This window comes from Rhincodon typus, chromosome 1, assembly GCF_021869965.1.
Source record: "Rhincodon typus isolate 14 chromosome 1, sRhiTyp1.1, whole genome shotgun sequence".
NCBI classification, from domain to species: Eukaryota; Metazoa; Chordata; class Chondrichthyes; order Orectolobiformes; family Rhincodontidae; genus Rhincodon; species Rhincodon typus.
The window spans coordinates 168,050,175-168,071,934 of record NC_063332.1 but is presented as its reverse complement, the minus strand read 5'-3'; the positions used below and the strand labels follow the sequence as shown (position 1 = coordinate 168,071,934).

The 21,760-nt window shown below is 40.8% G+C and overlaps 1 protein-coding gene across 2 annotated transcripts in view; it reads left to right on the top strand.

The window, feature by feature from the left end:
• Positions 1 to 12,965, top strand: part of gstcd (glutathione S-transferase, C-terminal domain containing) — a 139,481-nt gene extending 126,516 nt beyond the window's left edge. The window contains exon 12 of one of the 2 annotated variants that reach the window (XM_048599512.1): positions 9,420 to 12,965. In XM_048599512.1, coding sequence (XP_048455469.1) covers positions 9,420 to 9,580 — 161 coding nt within the window. In that variant the 3' untranslated portion in view covers positions 9,581 to 12,965. The remainder of the gene's footprint in view (positions 1 to 9,419) is intronic. The other variant, XM_048599522.1, reaches the window with a different exon arrangement.
• Positions 12,966 to 21,760: the final 8,795 nt, after the last annotated feature.

The window sequence follows — 21,760 nt, the reverse complement described above, 5'->3', positions numbered from 1 at the left end:
TTACCAGGATGTTGCCTGGAATGGAGGAAAGGTCTTATGAGGAAAGGTTGAGAGCGCTAGGGCTTTTCTCTTTAGAACGACGAAGGATGAGAGGTGACTTGATAGAGGTGTACAAAATGATCAGAGGTATAGATAGAGTAGACAGCCAGAGACTTTTTCCTAGGGTGGAGGTAGCTTTTACGAGGGGACATAGTTTTAAAGTGAAAGGAGGTAGATATCGGGGAGACGTCAGAGGTAGGTTCTTTACTCAGAGAGTGGTAGGGGCGTGGAATGCATTGCCGGAGAGGATAGTGGAGTTGGCCTCATTAGGGGCATTTAAGCGGCTATTAGATAGGCATATGGATGGTAGTATAAGGTAGCGGTGGAGGTTAGATAGACCTTAGGTTTCGGGTAAAAGTTCGGCACAACATCGTGGGCCGAAGGGCCTGTACTATGCTGTACTCTTCTATGTTCTATAAATCTATAATTGATTGTTGTGGAACCCCAACAGGTTCACTAATATCCTTTAGGGAAAGAAATCTGCTTTCCTTAAGTTGTCTGGCCATCATGTGTCTCCAGCCCTGAAGTTTACTTGTAAATACCCTCTGAAACAGCCTAACAGACCACCTGGTTCAAGATCAAGTAGGGATACCAGCAAAGAAACATGCCAGTGAAAGAATGGCAGAAACTACATGGCTGGTTCAAAGTAACATTGAATTGCAGTGGACATAGATCAAACATAGACCTAATGAACTGCTGAAACTAGGGACTGTTTGGTGAGGCAACAAGTTTGTAATATGATTATTGAGTCTGGAAAACGTGTCCATTTTACCTCGTTAAACTTATTCTTTTCCTTCTCTTCCCCTGTCTCCCTGCAATGTGTCAATTTCTTTCTGCTTCACCCTAAAGTTGTTTATTGAACGTTAATTATGAATGGTGTTGCATGATTAAATAATTAGCTGGAAGCAAAAACAAAGTTGCTGGAAAAGCTCAGCAGGTCTGGCAGCATCTGTGGAGGAGAAAACAGAGTTAACGTTTCGGGTCCAGTGACCCTTCCTCATGACTGAATGTGGCTGGGAAAACGTCAGTTTATATGCAGAAAATAGGGAGGTGGGTGGGGTAGGGAGTAAACGATAAGATAGAGCCCAAAGAGAGAGAAAGACAGTTGGACAGACAAAGGACTTGCTAACGATCAGGCTGGGAGGGGGAGTAGTTGTTAATGGGGGCTGTTAGTGACTAACAACAGCGGGTGTGTAGTGGCATGCTATGTGGTAACAAGGCCTGGTGTGTGGGGTGGGGGGCTAGGACATGGGAGAGTTTAGGCCCTAAAATTATTGACCTCAATATTGAGTCCGGAGGGCTGTAGGGTCCCCATGCAGAAAATGAGGTGTTGTTCCTCCAGCTTGCGTTGGGCTTCACTGGAACACTGTAGCAAGCCGGAGACAGAGATGTTGGCCAGAGAGCAGGGTGGTGCTTTGAAGTGGCAGGCAACAGGTAGTTCAGGGTCTTTATTGTGAGCAGAACGTAGATGTTCTGCGAAGCAGTCGCCAAGTCCTTTGTCTGTCCAACTGTCTTTCTCTCTCTTTGGGCTCTATCTTATCGTTTACTCCCTACCCCACCCATCTCCCTATTTTCTGCATATAAACTGACGTTTTCCCAGCCACGTTCAGTTCTGAGGAAGGGTCCCTGGACCCGAAACGTTAACTCTGTTTTCTCCTCCACAGATGCTGCCAGACCTGCTGAGCTTTTCCAGCAACTTTGTTTTTGTTCCTGATTTACAGCATCCGCAGTTCTTTTGGTTTTTAATTAGCTGGAAGCAGTGGCTCAACAGTATCTCCATCCTACAGGCCCCAACCATATATGTCCCAGTGAAAGTACTCACTGTTAAGAAGACTAGTACCCCAGAACTGACTGCGCCCCCTAGCCACGCTGTTCCTGTCCAGCTAAAATGCTGGATCTGACAATGTGGAAAATTTCTTGGGAATGTTGCTGGAAGAGTCCAGCACACAATGCAAAAAACAAGCCTGAAGTATTTGCATCCACCATCAGCCAGAAGTGCTGAGTGAATGATCCACCTCTGCCTTCTACCCCTGCCTTCATCTAGAACCCCAGCATTGCAGTTGCCAATCTTCAGCCTATTAAATTCATACCATGTGATATAAAGAAATGGCTGAATGTACTGGATGCTGTAAAGACTATGGATCCTTACAACATTCCAGCAATAATGCTGAAGACTTGTGCAGCACGGTAGCTCAGTGATTAGCACTGCTGCCTCACGGCGCCAGGGACCCGGGTTCGATTCCAGCCTCGGGCACCTGTCTATGTGGAGTTTGCACATTCTCCCCCTGTCCCTGTGGGTTTCCTCCAGGTACTCCGGTTTCCTTCCACAGTCCAAAGGTGTGCAGGTTAGATGGATTGGCTGTGCTAAATTTCCCACAGTGTGTAGGGTGGAAAATGCAGGGATAGAGCAGGGGTTGGATCTGGGTGGGATGCTGTTTGGAGGGTTGGTGTGGACCGAATGGCCTGCTTCCACACTATAGGGATTCTATTATATGATATGAATAATTGCACCTCTAGCCAGGCTGTTCCAAACCACAATAACACTAGCATCTACCAGACAATGAGGAAAAATTATCCGGGTATCTCATGTCCACAAAAAGCAGAATAAATTCACCCTAGCCAATCATCAACCTATCAGTCTACTCCCAATCCTCAGTAAAATGCTGGACTGTGTCACCAGCAGTGATATCAAGCAGCACTTTCAAAGGAATAACCTACTTGATGCACAGTTTGATTTCTGCCAGCTTGCAGCAAGATCTGGACGACATCCAAGCTAAGGCTGATAGTCGCAAGTAACATTTGTGTCACACATGTCAGGCAATGACCACCTCCAACAAGACAGAATTCAATCATCATCCCTTGAAGTTCAATGTCATTACCATTACTGAGTGCCCCACTATCAATATTCTGCAGGTTACTGTCTATATAGTGAGGAATTAATCTCAGCAGAACCACATGGGACCATTAATTGAGGAAGAGTTAAGGTTGTAAGTTGAGATTAACACACTTTTTCTTAGCAACCTACTCAAGAGAAGTATAGTAAGGTGTCTGAGAGCAGATTGTTGGCTGCTCATTGAGAAATTTAAAGGGCCAAAATCTGGGACAGGCGAAGGTGCTAAGCTAAGCAACAGAAATGAGACAAAAATAAAATGAAGATGATGCATGGAACAGCTTTAACGTGTTGAGCAAGCAATGTAGGGAGAATGTGTGGAAGAACATTTGAGCAGTGAGTGGTAATGACCTGGAACTCGGTGTCCACAAGTGGTGGAAGCAGAGACGATCAATGATTTCAAAATGGAATTAGATGAACACTTGAAAGAAATAAAACCTTGCAAGGTTACAGAGATTGATCAGGGGAGTGGGAATGGCAGGATTGCTCCACCAAGAGCCAGCATGGACTTACTGGACTCATCTTTCAAAGGGAATTGAGAGACTGCTGAGTGCTCTGTTTTACAGAGAAATGGCTCTCTCCTGCTACACCTGACTGTGTGTTACAACCTGAGGGTTTCTAAGTTCACTGAATGGACCATTCGGTGTCCTTGGGTAATGCAAGGGGCAGTGGGGTCTCGCTCCTAATCAACACCTCCTGGTGCTCAGATGTGGCAACCCTGCTGAGTTACTGCTCCCCAGACCTAGAATATCTTACAGTGAAGTGCTGTCCCCACTACCTGCCGCATGAGTTCACCTCCGCTAATCTGACAGTAGTCTTCATCCCACCCCATGCAGAAATGAAGAGCACATTTGATGTGGTATACAGTGCTACAAACAGAGATGGAATACCCCGAAGCCTTGTTCATCATACCCATTGACTTCAGGCCAACCTCAAGAATGTGCTACCAAAATATCATCAATGCGTCTCCTGCCTCACCAGAGGTCTGAACCTCCTTGACCATTGCTATACAACCATCGAAGATGCCTACTGCTCCATCCCGTCCACATTTTGGAAAATCAGATCGCAACGCTGTGCTTCTCCTCCCGACTTACAAGCAGAAATTGAAGCGTGAGGACCCAGTACAGAAAGTAGTGCAGGTTTGGTTGGAGGCAACGGAAGAGCTTCTATGGAGTCAGTGGACTGGTTCATGTTCAAGAACTCAGTGGCCAAACTAAACGATTATGCCACTACTGTCACTGGCTTCGTTAGTAAGTGTGTTGAAAACTGGGTGCCAAAGAAGTTAATCCGAAATGTTCTGCTACCAGAAACTATCGATGAACCGGAGATTGAATTGAGTTGAATTAGGTTTAATGTCACATGTACTCGCGTGAGTAGTGAAAAGTTTACAAGACGCTACTTACGGTGCCATCTTAGGTACAAAGGTACCTAGGTACGGATTCTTAATTACAAAGTAGAAAATAATACCAAATACCAAACTAAGCATGAAACCCAGACTAACCACAAGGACACCCGTCACTTATGGCAAGGTTTACACGACATAATAGGCTACAAAGCAAAGTCGACCAGAATCGCGGGCAACAATACATCCCTATCTAGTGAGTTCAATGCATTCTACACTTGCTTTGAACAGAAGATCAGTGAAACGATTTCGCCTGTCCCAACAAGTGACAGGCCCAGATGGAGTCTGTGGTCATGCATTCAGATCCTTTGCAGACCAGCTGGCAGGAATATATGCAGATATAACTAACCTCTCCTTACTACAATCTGAAGTCCCCACCTGCTTCAAGAAGACCATCATCATCCCAGTGCCAAATTAAAATCATGCAGCGTGCCTCAATGACTGCCACCCTGTGGCTCTGACCTCCATAATTATGAAGTGCTTCGAGAGATTAGTCATGGCTCACATCAACTGCAGACTATCAAATTGCCTTGATCCTTTGCAGTCCGCCTATCGGCACAACAGGTCTGCAGCAGATGCCATCTCCCTGGCCCTACACTCATCCCTGCAACATGTGGATAACAAGGTTACCTACATCAGGCTCCTATTTATTGACTACAGCTCTGCCTTCAACATTATACTTCCAAACAAACTCATTTCTAAACTCTAAGCTTAGATCTCAGCTCCCTCCTCTGTAACTGGATCCTTGACATCCTGTCCCGTAGACAGCATCAGTAAGAATAGGCAACAACGCCTCCTTCATCATAATCCTTAACACTGTTGCCCCACAAAGCTGGGTACTCAGCCCCCTACTGTATTCCTTATACATTCACAACAGTTGGGCCAAATTCCGCCCCAACTCCATTTACACATTTGCTGACGACATCACTGTTGTAGGTCAGACCTCAAACAGTGACGGTACTGAATACTGGAGAGAGATTTGGGTGCTTAGCAGTCTGGTGTAAAGACAACAATCTCTCCATCAATGTCAGCAAAATGAAGGACCTGGTCATTGACTTCAGGAAGTGGAAGGGAGGGCACGTCCCTGTCTGCATCAGTGGTGCTGAAGTGGAGATGGTCGAGAGCGTCAAGTTCCTGGGAGTGATGATTATCGACAATCTGTCCTGGTGCACCCACATCAACGTGACAGTCAAGAAAGCACAACAATGTCTCTACTTTGGAAACAAAAACAAAAATTGCTGGAAAAGCTCAGCAGGTCTCAGCATTACGGACATGCTGAGGAAGTAGAGACGTTAAATAAAAACCAGAAAAACTGCGGATGCTGTAAATCAGAAACAAAAACAGAAATTGCTGAAAAAGCTCAGCAGGTCTGAGGAAGGGTCACTCAACCTGAAACGTTAACACTGATTTCTGTCCACAGATGCTGGCAGACCTGCTGAGCTTTTCCAGCAATTTCTGTTTTTGTTTCTGATTTACATCATCTGCAGTTCTTCTGGTTTTTATTTAATGTCTACTTGCTCAAGAGGATAAGGAAATTTGGCATGTCCGTAATGGCTCTTACCAATTTTTATTAATGCACCATAAAAAGCATCCTATTTGGATGCATCACAGCATATTATGGCAACTGCTCACCACAAGAAATTACAGAGTCATGAACACAGCCCAGTCCATCACGCAAACAAGCCTTCCATCCATTGACTCCATCTATACTTCCCGCTGCCTCAGGAAAACAACCAACATAATCAAAGACCTCTCCCACCCGGTTATACTCTCTTCCACCTTCTTCTGTTGGGCAGAAGATATAAAAGTTTGAATACACATACATTCAAGAACAGCTTCTTCCCCTCTCAAATGTTAATGTTGATCTCTGTCTCTGCACCTTCTCTGCAGCTGTAACACTGTAGTCTGCACTCTGTTCTGCTACCTTAATGTACTTTGTCTGGTATGATCTTCCTGTATAGCACGCAAAACAACACTTCCCATTGTATCTCGTTATGTGACAACAATAAATCAAACTCAAATGGCCTATTTCTGTATGATATATGACTATGATTTCTTAAGACAGCAACCATGTTCTTTTCAGTGAACTTACTGTGTTCGATGCATAATTTCCAGTGCATTCTTGGTTCATATTAGGGTCAAAGTGAATTCTAAAGTGCAATGAAAGCAAGGAGTTATTAGCTAGAGTGATCTTCAAGTCACATGGGAAAACTGTTTCAATAAACACTGAAATAGTGGTCGTCAATTTCATAAAGTTAATTATTATCAGGTTGGTGCTTATAATATCAAGTAATAATTAGCAGTATCTTCTCACTACTTAGATAATTAAATATTCAGTAGCTAGACTACTGCAAGATTAATGTACAAATATTTTAGCTTTGCATCTTACAGCAGGTGTGTGCTGGCAGTGGTTTCACAGATGTATTTAATTTGACAAGTGGTTAGCGTGTTAAATCATATAAATGGTGTTGTGCCCTGAATGTAACTTGAACACTTAATTCCACTAGTTATTCCTTAGATAGGCTTATACAAAGAAAATTGAGCAGGCAATTAGCATTTGCCAAATGGAGAATAATCTTCCTTGTAATTATCTAAGAAAATTGTTACAAAAATGACAACGCGAAAGACTAATGTTCCATGTTGCTTATTGAATGGATAGACCTCAAATAGTTCCAGTTTGATGAAATTTTCCATCATGATTTGATGTACAGCACTTTTTAAAATGTTCTTTGTTCTATAAACAAGAGAATGTGGGAGGACATCTTCTGTACATTTGTAGGTCCCATCCTTTTACTCAGCTGGGTGCAAAAGACCCCAGAGCACAATTCAAAACTGTTTATCCAATGTTTCATGGCAAATTTCCAAGGTTTGTTTGATAAGTTCCAAACCCCAACCTCTACTACTTAGAATGAAATGGACAGCAAATGCATGGGAACAGCACCCCTGCCACTCCACCTCCAAACCACACACTACCCTCACTTGGAATTATATCACCATTCCTTCAGTGTTGCTGGGTCAAAACCTGGAATTTCTGAATTAACAATACTATGGGTGTACCTGCATCACATGAACTGCCACAGTTCAAAAGGATTGCTGAACACTCATTTATGGATGAGTAACTAATGCTGCCCTAGCCGGAAATACTCATGTCAATAAAAGCAGATCAAAAAGTGGCTTCACCACTAGCACTAGAAACAGATAGTCCCTTACCTCAGTGCTATTTCTGGGGTTTTGCTTTGTGAAACTTGGTTGTGGTGTCTGATTACAATAGTTGTGGCAACACTTAAGAAAAGTCATTGATTTTGAGGCTTTGGAACATCATAACAAATCCAATATATTAGTGACTGTACCTTTTTTATGGTACCTAATGTTTGAAATATTGAAGTTGATTTCAATGAACTAAGTGATGCTCGCTCTTGGTAAATCTTAAAATGCCATATCTTAAGATATTTTCCTACATCATTTACATTTCATCTGCAGCAAGTTGTTTGTTTGAAAAGAATGCATTTAAGGAAAATATAAGAATTGGTTTGAACTTAATTCAGAACTACTTTCTTTGTAAGAGTCTATGTCAGGTTTGCAATCCACACTAAAGAGTGTTAATATAATTGACAGTGTTACCTGGAAAGCTGACATGGAAGTGAATGTTCTTTGATGTAAGATTAAGGATATGTTACTGATAAATAGTACACAGAGCTTCATTGTATGCCATCCTGACCTGTGAGTTATTAATGCTGAGTGCAAGGTAAAAGTGATCAAGTAAAATGGCAGGAGGATTGCCATTCTAAAGGACAATAGTGAACCACCTGGCTCTCTACAACAATCTGACAGCTTCATTGTCACTTTCTGGCATGTATAAGAGACCCTTGCTTGATAATAAGATAACACTTCATCCCATGAGCTTAAAATAATAAAATGTGTTTTGTGCATACATAAAGCTCTAAGTGGTTGTGACAGGCCTAACAACTCTCAGTTACAATATGACTGAATGCAGCACAGAGCAAACTCCAAATGTCAAAAGTTCTTGTTAGCCCCAAAAAAAATTCACAAATGTTTAAATCATTGTGAACAATAATAATTGCACTCAGTTAACATCCATCATCTAAAGTAGTTTGTTATGGGTCTTGAACTCTTGCAGGACAAAAATAGTGCATGTGTAGCTTGTTTTCTTGCACAACTGCATGGACATTGAAAAGAATAGCTTTTCCCATGTTCCACATTACAGGTATTTCTCCTAAACCACAATAGTGGCATTCTTGTGCAACTTTGTGCTATGGGAAATTGCCATTGGAAATCGCATTATAGAGAAATCACTATACTGTACAGGAGAAAGTTCATGTTATCCAAACAGCATCCACTATTCACCAGTCATGTTACAGCCAGTTCGTGTTAACGAAACGTGTGTTTTTGCAGAAATACCTGTACAATCTATTTGTAAGTCTAACATTTCAATATCCAATTATATTCCCTGAATGTATGACTCAAATTTGTATTCTAAACTTTAAATAATTATATATTCCTTCCTGGTGTTACCTAGATACAGTATACAGATACGAAATAATAAATCTTTAGATCATTTGCTGCAACTCCATTGTTTATAGTTCATTGTAAGGATGTGGGTTTCATGTGTTTATTACACATGCCCAGTTGTCCTGGCTTGATGCAACTGCACAATTTCTTAGAACAAGGCGCACAAGGCTATGGACCAAGTTCTGGAAAATGGCATTGGAAGAGTTATGTTTTCAACCAGTGCAGATCTGATGGACCGAAGGGCCTTTTTTAATACTTTAGACCTCTATAACTCTGACTTTAGAATTCAATTAAGAGCCATCTGCAATGACATGGGCATTGTAGGCCCAGACAAGGTAAGAGAGCAGCAGATTTCCTTTCCTAAAAGACATTAGTGAATCAGTTGGGTCTCTACAACAAATCAATAGTTTCATTGTCACTTTCTAGTCTGTGGGAAAGCCTTTTGCTTAATGATAAAATTGCACTTCATCCTTTTTAACTTACAACAATAAAAGTTCAGCTTCTTTGGTCATGCTTATATTTAGTTGTTAATAACATATAAATTGAATTTCTTTTCAGGGAAGAAGTGCATGGGCCTAGTAGATCTGGATCGAGCCTGCTCAGCGGAGGAGTGTGGATACATGGCTTACGTATCATCAATGGTGCCAGACAGTTGTTCACCGAAAAATAATCTGATAGTGGGGAGTTTGTCAGGTCGTTGTCTCAATTTAAGTGCATAATGTCACAAACTCAGTGATCATAGCTCTAAGACAAGAGAGCCACTTTGTTACACTGTGACCTGCTTGTCAGAGGACAGCTTCTCTCAATTATCCTGCTCAGAAGCATGCTGAGGCTTTGTGTTAATCAATATCCTGCACAGCATCCCTAATTCTGTGCTTTCTTACGCCCAATGACTTCTGTTTAATTGAATGAGGTCCTCACACTTATCTTGAATGACATATAGGGAAAGTTAACTTCCCAGCAAATACTGCAAACCTCCTGCAGTTGTGTAGTTTAACCAGTTTTAGCAAATGGTATCTATGCATGTTCTTCACATACTTGTAAATCCTACTTTGTTTAATTATGTTCTACAAAAGATGAAAGTCGCTGAAATATCATGTATACTTGATCTGGACCAAGAAAGGAACTATTAAATATTTTTATCCTTTTACTTCATGTCACAAAGCAAATCCACTTGGATTGTAAAATTCACTCTGCTCAGCTGTGTTTCAAATGGAACCAGAAATTATGACCTCTTGTACCATGGGAAACTGCCTTGTACAAAGTTACTGCTTTTGCATTGTTGTGGTTTCTTCTTCAAGCTTCTATTTTCTTGATAAACTCCATCTTTGCCTGCAGATAATTCAATAATATTTTCTTTAACCTATCTCAAGATTTCATTTTCTACAGTCAACACAATATATTGCAAAAGCAGAAGTATCCAAATGACTCAAAAATATTACAGGTCTTACATTTGCAGATGAAGCAGGGAATTCATTCATTTAAAGCAAAAAAACTAATATCACAAACCTCTACTCTTCTGATGTTTTTCAACCATTCATCCCCAGTAATATCTGCAAGACCTCTCTTCATTTTGTTCTTTCCTCAGACACAGAAGTTGCAGGTGAGGTGTTCAAGACATACCTCCTATATTTAAGCAATAACTATGTTGCCCATATGGTTGTGAAGATGGGTTGTCTTGTGGCTCAAAACTGTACGTAAAGTTTAATCTTTTCTGTGTATTTCAGTAATCGTCTTGGTTTATTATGGGTTTTCCAGTAATCTGGGATAACTTTTTACCCCGTCTCTTGTATAGTTCTTTTCTTATGACAGTGTTAAGATTTTTTATGACAAAATCATTTTCATGGAAGCAATTATTTTAATTGATATATTTTTAGAACAAACAAGCAGATGTAACAATGTTGTTCAAAAGAAGTTAATGTATGATTCAGTGTTCAATTATATTCTTGTAATCAGGTGTTTCCAGAGTTATTTTGACATTAGAAATAATAGTAATATCACTAAAAGTTAACTGATCAAGCATGGTTCATAATCTTAATGTTTTATATGTCCATGCAATTTATTCTCAGTTAGGAAAAAAACACACATCAATCACCAGCATTTTTGGTTTTACCTTTATTTGTTGAATAATTCCCATCTAAAAGGTTTAAATAACCAAGTAAACATTTTATTTCAAGTCATTTGGAAAATGATAGACATGTGAAGGAGAAAAATGCATTTTGCTGGTACCATCAACTTGATGGTGATCAAATCAAGATTTAATATTGATATTTAAAATGAGCAACTCACTTCAGTATGTTACATGTTACAGAAGAACACAAATTCCAAATCTGTGTTTCATATCAGCTGAACCATTGAGTTATGACTGGTGTTAGATTTTCATATAGTTTCCAAAGTTGCTCAAAATTGTTTGAGGATCCTAAAAATATCAGACAGTGACTACTGTCTCTTAATCTCATTTTCAAAATCATAGTTATATCAGTTACAAAGCGATACTGTGCTCTGCATCACATCAGTGACTACACTTCAAAGGTACATCATTGTCTGTAAAGCACTTTGGAATTTCCTATACTGTAAAAAACACAATATAAATACAAGTCTTTCTTCCTTTCCTATTCAAAATGATGTTGCCTCCTCAAACAAGCAACAAATGACATCTTTATCGTCATTGGTGTTATAAAGCCAATAACTTACTAGAATTGAGACTTGGGTTGCTATAGAAACAGATTTTAGAATGGCAAACCAACCATTAGCATGTTTTTCTTAGCTTTTCAGCGTTAATCTCATTCTTGAGAAACTTACACAGCATGTTGTTATAGAATCATAGAATCCCTACAGTGTGGAAGCAGGCCATTCAGCCCATCGAGTCCACACCATCCTCCAAAGAGCATCCTATCCAGACCCACCCCTCTACCCTATCCCTGTAACCCTGTACTTCCCATGGCTAATCCACCAAGTTTGCACATTCCTGGACACTTTAGGCAATTTAGCATGGCCAATCTACCTAATCTGTACGTCTTTGGACTTTGGGAGGAAACCAGAGCACCCGGAGGGAACACTCAGAGAAGGGAAGAATGTGCAAACTCCACACAGACAGTCATTCTGTGAGGCAGCAGTGCCAACCACTGAGCCACCGTGCCTCTCAGTTATGTTCCATTATCTTGCGGAACTTACAACTTGAAAGGGTGGTGAAAATTAATTCAGCAGTAACTTTCAAAAGAGAACTGGATAAATACTTGAACAAGAAATATTTGGAGAGCAAAGGACAAAGTACAAGGGAGTGGGACTAATTGATACAGGCACAATGGACCAAAAAGCCACCTTCTGTATTGTAAGATTCTATGAAGCCTAATTCCTCTTGAGGAGAGTTGATTACGAAGTTCCTTCCATCTGCAAAGTTAAATTTATTTTCAAAGACAGGAACACAAAGAAACTGGATAAATTTTTCAACCATTCTTTTAAAGCTCATGATCTACTTGGCAGGTGTAGTAATTCCTCGTGTTAAACCAGTTGTTAAATCTGCATGTAAAACTACTTGTCTCCTGTCTAGGTGGGCACTCCCTGCATTAATGTACATAATATCATGGAGCAGCAGGAACTGAAAATAATGTAACTCAACCAAAGCCTAATTGTTCACGCATTATGACTTTGTTCTCCTGAAGCAATGCTTGTAGCAGTCAACATGGACTTGTGACTCAAGTGTATTTACGCTCATAATAAGCAAAGAATAGCACAAGTCAAGCCAGTTATTACAAGGTCAGTTCATTCCCAGGAGTACATCTTTTCCAGTTGTGTTCAAAGCAAAAATGTCTGCATCCAATATCTCTGAACGCCCAAATGATGAAAGTCTCAGTCTAATTTCTGAGAATGTGATTATCATACTTTGAAACAGCTGAAAAATCATTTGAATCATGCTTTCTTTTGTCTTTTAAATGCAAAGGTGTGTATGCATCAAAACCTTCAAGTTAATTAGCTTTCCTTATCTAATGTGCTTGAATATCTGTGCCAACTATTAATTTATTTTTTGATAATCAAGATGTGCTTTACTTGTTGCTCCAGATTTCGTTCAGATCATTCATTAAACATTTACTGATTTAAACTGAACTGTATTTGTACTTTGGAGCCATCTCGTATTTCAGAGTTTTGATTAGTAATTATTACTAAAACTTTGGCAAGCCGTCTCACTAATAGGGGACTGCCCTGCACTGAAAGATCTAGGTACAGCTCAACTATAATATAGATCAGTGAAAGCCTTCAAGTCCAAATGACTCTAGTTTATGTGGTAGCACATATTTCCAAGCTTCATTCATTGTCTTCGATCTTTTCAAGATCCGATCACTATATAACCTGAAGTGGTTTAGAATAAGCCAGGTTGATATAGTTTGAGTGTTTCAAGGCAACAAGCAAAATAGAGTTCAGATGATGTCAGAAACTGCTAGATTGTGGTTGCAACTTACTTGCAATGCATTGTTAATTTTTTTTTGTTTTATGAAATTTAAAATGCTGGTGTATAAGATAAAAGCAAGACCAATTCCTGTGTTCAGTATGAGACAATGTTCTACTACAGCACGGCTCAAGTGGCACTGCTGGGAACTTTAATTTGACTGCTAAAGGAAGATCATGCCTTGTTGCAGCATTCGTGGCTGATCCCTAACTGCATCAAAGAAAAATGATCAGGACCTAATGCAATCCTCACGTGAAGAGAGGTCTAGAAAATGGAGGGGCTAACTGGACCAGGTCATTACGTAGGTTGTACAAGTGCAATTAAGTCCTAATTTTAAAATCATTCATTCTGCCTTTATGTTTATATCCCTGTTAGAAATTCCAACAGTCACATTTGTTGCCTGTGTAAACTAGTCGGTCTGCAGTTTCACTCTATCAGTCCTGCTGTTAAAAAGAGGGTAGAACTTTGGGCACGTGAGTTTGTAATGGAAAAGGTTGACACGATGTGGTTAACAATGCAAGTTGAACTATGGCCTTGGTGCTTGCCCAGCACTATTCATGCAGCATGTTACTCTGAAATGTACTCTGAAATCTATTGTATTAACAAGTTGGCCAGCCATTTTACACACCAGATCCCCAAAAAATGTTATAAATGACCGATTGATCTTTTGGTCATAACTGGGGAGGAACATTGGCCAAATGTGCGTAAAGTCTATTTTTCTCAAATCGTGTCTGTCATACCCTTTAATTCCCTTGACAGTCAAGAGCTAACTACCTCTGCCTTAAAAATATACAGCGACCCTGCCCCCATTTACCCAAACTCCAACATTTTGAGACAGAAGGTTTCTCCTCATATCTAAAATGAGAAATGTCTTATTTTTAAACTTTGGCCCCAGTCTTTGTTTCTCCAACAAGATTAAAACATCCTTTCAACATCCATCCTGTCAAGTCCCTGCTTCAATTGTACTACCTCTTATTCTTCTAAACTCCAATGGTTACTGGACCATTCTGCCCAAATTTTCCACAAAAGATAACTTCCTCAGGCCTGGAATCAGTTGTCTAAATATTCTCTAAATGCTTCTACTTCAGTTGGGTTCTTTCTTAAGGAAGGAGACCAAATCTGTACAACCAAACTCTACTGACACTCCAACTTAGTGCCCTGTACAAGAGTAGTAGGACATTCCTAATTTTACATACCATTCCCCTTGCAATAAACAACAACATTGCATGTATCTTCCTCATCACTTTCTGTACCTCCGTACTAACATTTTGTGATTCATGTACAGAATACCTGGATCTCTCTGTACATCAGATTCTTGCAATCTTTCTATTGAAATAATATACATCTGTCTTAACAGAATACCACAAGACTGATCTTGTTATGCCATTTACTTCAATTCCTCTGTCACCCTTAGGAATAGTCTTGCACAGCACCACAGCTATGTAACCACAACCTTTCACAAAATATTAATTGATCTCTCTTGACATGGCATATAGGTGGCCAAAACCTACGTAGTTTTTGTAGTTTTTAGGTGAAGCAGGATTATTGAGTCTGGTGAGTTTGTTCCATTTCAAAATCTTATATTTTACATTTATTTCCATATTTCCATCATGAATTGCTATGTCCATATAATGGAATTGTTTATGTAAACATGGCAAGACAGTGATGGTACTTCATTGTCTCTACTAGCAAAAGTTTGTTATTACAATGTGAACAGGTCACTGAGCCAGTTGCATTCTCAATGTAGACGTGGAAATTTACAGAGTCTTAAAACACAAAAGGGCTCACCGTGTTTATGTCAGTTCTTTAAAAAAGCTATTTAGATGGTTCCACTAACCTGATCTTTTCCCTTAGCCCTGAATACATGTAAATTTGATGGCAAGCGCAAAAAAAAATTGTTTTATTATAGATGTATTGTGTTCATCAGGCCAAATGAATACCTGGTAATGAGCTAAATCTTGTCATTCAATGCTGAGGATCAGATGACAGTCATAAACTGTTCATGTCTCACCATCTGAGCTGTTGATTGAATTATAATCTTAACAACGGTCTCAGGTATCTATTATTCTACATATATTCTAGACATTTGGTATTTCGACAAAAATTCCTAAGCAGAAACATTAGAACTAATATGAGATCATTTAGAAACAGCTTTTACTTTAAGTAGCTTTGTTGTCTGCCACTGCAAACATCGTGTGGACTCTACAATTGGTACTTGTAAGGTTTACAGTCTTATCACAGCATGCTCCCCGGTATAGTTTACAATCACAGCATGCTGATTGATTTTTGAAATTTAGATGTTGGCCTGAAGGTCATGGGTTCAATTCACATTTCAGTGCCTTTAGCACAAAATTGAGGTTAATACCCCAGTGCAGTACTGAGGAATTAGTACGCTACTAGAGATGCTGCCATAAGGATATAAAGTTAAGCAAATGTCCCACCTAACATTACAGGTAGAAAGGAAAGAATCCCATGGCATTATTTCAAAAATGTGCATGATCTCCTTGTCCAATAATTAACCCTTATTCAAAATAACAAAAAAAGAGATTGTCTGGTTCTGGTGCTATCTGCAGGAGCTTGCTGTGCAAAACATTTTCTGCCATGTTTCCTACTTTCCAAGAGTGACTGCTCCAATAAGTAAACTGTTGGCAGTAAAATACTTTGGTGGTCCTGAGACCAACTCTCTATGAATGCCAGTTCTTCTCACTTTATTTAAAAAGGTCCGGCATTTTACATTTTCTTAGCAAATTCTGTAAAGATTGTTCCAAAACATGATGAGAATCCTATAGAACAGGAATGGTCAGCTATTAGGAACTTTGGATTGTACAGAACTGGAGAACAAAAGTAATTATTCTGGCCAGTCCCGCTCTCTAGGAAGTATCATCTCCTCATATTGCCTTTCGTACATATTTTTATTTTGCCAGGTACTTAGTAAACTCTTGCCCTCAATCAACATACAAACATAAAAGCTGAAAGGGTGGAAAAAAAACAAAATTCTGCCTGTCAAGGATTTATTGGTGTTCGAGTGTATTTCCAATATAGTTGAAATTGTGGAAGAATGATGTACAAGTCTGTCTTCACTGTACTGGACCTACTAAGGTTGGATCCTTTATATTAAATTATATGACATTAAATAAGGACTGTGTTCCTGATGGTGATGACAAATGCTTTGAATGTTAATTTAGTGCTGGATATATAGATGTTATTGCAAATGTAGATGTCGTGTAGAGTAGTGACTCCAAAAGATTCCCAGCTATTATTTTGTTTTAATTAGGTAATAGAAATTCCTTGGCTTTTGGCCACAGAAACTCAAGATAAGTTGACTGCCCCTCATTATTGAGCTAATTATCCCTGAGCCCATTGCAACACACAATAAAACATTGATGGCTGTGGCTTAAGCTGACTAGACTCTGTTCTGAAACTCCCCCCACCTTGGTTGCTTGAGGGTCACTGATGTCCTTCAAGGAAGGAAATTGCCATCCTTACCTGGTCTGGCCTACATGTGACTCCAGACCTCATAACTGGGTGACTCATAACTGTCCTCTGGGCAGTTAGGGACGTGCAATGAATGCTGGCCTAGCCAGCAACGCTCACATCCTGTGAATGAACAAAGAAAAAAAAAATTGGTGGTGACTCAGGGATGAAACGGAGGTCATGTGGCTTTGCCATGTTCGTTGAAAGATATCCAGTAAAACCTGGTTGATGGACCGGTATCAGGAACTGGGAGGCCATTGAAAGCCTCACTCCCAACCCCTGCAGTCTCCAATTCCACCCGGTTGTCATTCACCTTGGGTCTGAATTTCCACGATGATTCTGGGCCTGCGGCGGGTGCATTGCAGCCATCATTCCAGCAGGCACTGGTGGCAATGGACAGCTGCTGACCCAGCACTTGGTTGGGATCCTCATTGCCGGAAAGAGCATTTCATTCTGTCAGGGGGATCTGACACCTGGATAACTGGATGACCCACCCCATCTCCCTAGCCTAACAGAATCTCGGTCTTGGAGATATCAGGGGATTATTTCCGGTGGATACAGTCTAAATTACTTGTCATAAATATTATTTCCTGCTCATGTTTTCTATCAACCTGGTCCTGAAAGTCCAGTCAAATGGAGACCTTTGCATACTTTATAAAATCTTTCACTTTTGTGATGGTTCTGGGAACAGTGGGGTTCAATTTCCAGCATGTTACCCCAGTAAGTCAATTTTTACTATTCCATACAAACATTATTATTAGATATTGGGTCATGAGTATTCTTTGAAGATTTTGTTTTAATTTACAAAGAGTAGTTTTGTAACAGGCTGCACTTCACTGTGTGACTTCACAATTAAACATTGATGGCTGTGGCTTAAGCTGACTAGACTCTGTTCTGAAACTTACCCCCTTGTTTGCTTGAGGATCACTGACTCTAGAGTTGATAAGCTAAAATCTGAGTTTCGAACACGAGACACATCAGGGAGTGGGAGAGTGAGCTGGACGCTGTTTTTTCAGGAGGCAGTCACACCCCTTAGATTGACTACTTCAAATTTGGTCAGTGGTCAGGGGCAGGAGGGTGTGACTATGAGTGAGGCCGGTAGAAGGATGGAGAAGGTAATGCTGAAGGAGCTTGTCTGACAGGTTTGAGATTATTGCTTCCTGTGTGGATGAGAGTGGGGACTGTCGGGAAGATGAGCAAATTGACCACAGGACCATGGAGCTATTCAAAAGGGGAGAGAATAGAGAAATGTAGTTGGAATCAGGGATAGTATAATCAGAGACTGTTCTCTGTGGCGAGGATCGAAGGCAACGTCGCCTGCCTGGAACTTGGGTTCAGGATATCTCATCTGGGCTGCAGAGGAACCTGGAATGGAAGGGGAAAGATCCAATTGTCATGGTCCAATGATATAGGTAGAAAGAGGAAAGAGGTTCTGGTGAGGGAGTATGAACAACTAGGAGGGCCATTAAAAAGCAGAACTAGTAAGGTAACAATCTCTGGATTACTGCCTGATCCACAAACAAATTGGCACAGGGTCAACAAGATTAAAGAGGTAAACGTGGTGGTTCAAAGATTGGTGCGGGAGAAACAATTTCGAATTCGTAGGACATTGGCACCAGTATTGGGGAAGAAGGGAGCCGTTCTGATGGGACGGGCTCCACCTGAATCATGCTGGGACTGGAGTCCTGGCAAATCGTATAACTAGAGCTATGGATAGGGATTTAAACGAAATAGTGAGGGCAGTAGAAAATTATGGAGAAAGATAAAGGAAGGGGTTAGGGGGTGATCTCAGCAGAGGTTAAAGTTTTCAGAATAAGTTATAAGTCAGAGAGTATGGAAAGGGTCAGGAATACTAACGTCAGGCACAGCAGGTAGTGGGACAGAGGGACAGTCAACACAAGACTGAAGGTGTTGTAGTTAAATGTACGCAGTATACGAAACAAGGTAAATGAGATTGTAGCGCAGTTTGAAATTGGCGGGACGATGTTGGTATCACAGAGACATGGCTGCAAGGGAAACAGGATTGGGAACTAATTATCCAAGGATACACATCCTATCTAAAGGGCAGGCAGAGGAGTGGGTGGTTAGGGGTGGTTTGGTGTTTTATTAGTAAAAATGAAATTAATTTGATAGCAAGAAGTGATATAGAGTTGGAAGGCATAGAATCTGTGTGGGTAGAGATGAGGAACTGCAAAGGACACAAAGGCCCTGATGGGAGTTGTGTACTGGCCTCCTAGCAGTGGTCAGGATGTGGGGAAGAAAAAGCATGTAAGAAAGATGCTAATACAATAATCATGGAGGACTTCAATATGCAGGTGGACTTGGAAAATCAGGTTAGTAGCAGATTTGAAGAAAAGGAGCTTGTGGAATGTCTGTGAAATGGTAGTTTTTGAGCAGCTTGTGGTAGAGGCAACTGTGGATCAGGCAATTCTGGATTTAGCGATGTATAATGAGATAGACTTGATTAGGGAGCAGAAGTGAAGAACCCCTAAGGACCAGTGACCATATTATGTTAGAATTCACCTGCAGTTTGAGAGGGTGAAAACTGAATCAGATGTAATGGTATTACAATTAAGGAAAGGTAACAACAAAGACATGAGGGAGGAGCTAGCCAGAGTTGATTGGAAGGGGAGCGTAGTAGGGAAGACAGTAGAGCAGCAGTGGCAAGAGTTTCTGGGGATAATTTGGGAGGCGCTACAGAAATTCATCCCAAGGAAGCAGAAACATGTTATGGGGAGCATGAGGCAACCATGACTGACACGAGGAGTCAGGGACAGCATAAAAATAAAAGAAAAAGCATATTATGTGGTGAAGATTGGTGAGAAACCTTTAAAAACCAGCAGAGGATAACTAAGAAAAGTAATAAGTGGGGAGAAGATGAAATATAGAATAAGCTAGCTAGTAATATAAAAGCAGATTGCAAGAGATTTTTTCTTTAGATATCTAAAAGGTAAGAAATAGACAAGAGTGGACATCGGACCACTGGAAAATGAGGCTGGAGAAGTAGTAATAGGGAACAAAGAAAGGGTGGAGGAACTGAATAGGTACTTGCATCGGTTTTCACAATGGAAGACACTAGAAACATATCAGAACTTCAAGGGAATCAGAGGGCAGAGGGAGTAGTGGCCATCACTATGGAGAAAGTGCCGGTGAAGCTGAAAGTTCAGAAGGTGGATAAATCACCCAGACTGGATGGGCTACATTCCAGGGTTCTGAAGCAGTTAGTTGAGATTGTAGAGGCATTGGTGGTGATCTTCAGGAATCACTGATGTCAGGGAAGGTCCCAGAGGACTGGAAAATAGCAAATGTAACACCCCTGTTTAAGAAGGGTGGGAGGCAGAAGACAAAAAACTATAGGCCAGTTAACCTGACCTCAGTTGTTGGTAAGATTTTAGGGTCCTTTATTTAGTGCTTGGAAGTGCATAGGGTGGAGTAAAATAAGGTGGAGTCAGAACAGCTTCGTCAAAGGGAGGTCATGTCTTACAAATCTGTTAGAATTCTTTGAGGAGGTAATGAACAAATTAGACAAAGGAGACCCAGGGGACGTGATCTATTTGGATTTCCAGAAAGCCTTTGACAAAGTGCCACATAGGAGGCTGCTAAATAAGTTAAGAGCCTATGGTGTTAGGGGCAAGGTATTGGCATAGATGGAGGATTGGCTGACAGGCTGAAGGCAGAGAGCGGGAATGACAGGCTGAAGGCAGAGAGCGGGAATAAAGGTGTCTTTTCAGGATAGCAGCTAGTGACTAGCGGAGTTCTGCAGGAGTCCGAGTTGGCACCATAACTATATTCATGTTATGCATCAACGATCTGGATGAAGGAACTGAAGGCATTGATGCTAAGTTTGCAAATGACACAAAGATAGGTGGAGGGACAAATAGTGTTGTGGAAATGGGGCAGCTGCAGAAGGACTTGGGCATGCTAGGTGAATGGGCAAAGAAGTGGCAGATGAAATACAATGTGGGGAAAATGTGAGGTTATGCACTTTGGTAGGAAGAATAGAGGTGTAGACTATTTTTTCAACAGGAAATGGCTTTGGAAATCTGAAACAGAAAGGGACTTGTGAGTCCTAGTTCAGGATTCTCTTCAGCTTAACTTGCAGGTTCATTTAGCAGTTAGGAAGGTAATGCAATGTTAGTATTCATTTCAAGAGAGCTAGAATGCAAAAACAGAGGTGTACTCTGAGGCTATAAAAAGCTTTGGTCAGACTGCATATATTTGGAATATTAAGAGCAGTTTTGGGCCCATATCTAAGGAAGGATGTGCTGGTGTTGGACAGGGTCCAGAGGAGGTTTACGAAAATTATGGTAGGGATGAAGGTATTGTCATATGAGGAGTGTCGAAGACTCTTGGTTTGTACTCGATAGAGTTTAGAAGGATGAGGGGGGATCTGATTGAAACTTGCAGAATACTGAAAGGCCTGGATAGTGTGGACGAGGAGAAAATGTTTCTGCTAGTAGGAGAGACTAGGACCCATGGACACAGTCTCAGAGTGAAGCGACGTTCTCTAGAACGGAGATGAGAGTCTTTAGCTAGAGCATGGTTAATCTGTGGAACTCGTTGCTGTGGATGGCTGTGGAGGCCAAGTCATTGAATGTATTTAAGACAGCGATAGATAGGTTCTTGATTAATAAGGGGATCAAGACAGGAGAATGGGGTTGTAAAATTTATCAACTGTGATCGAACAGGAGAGCAGACTCAATGGGTCAAATGACTTAATTCTGCTCCTGTGCCTTATGGTCTAAACCCCACCACCATATTCTCCTGTAAGATCTCCTTAAAACCTTAATTGCCCTCTGGACAACTAAGGTTGGGCAATAAATGCTGGCCTAGCCGGTGACAACCACATCCCATAAATTAAAATAAACCTTTTTTTGACAATATGTTTACTTCCAGGTGGCTTGTTGATAAGGTAATTACGTGCATTTACTGGTCTGACTGTATAAATGTTAACTTCTCTCCACCCCCTGGTCTCCAAGTC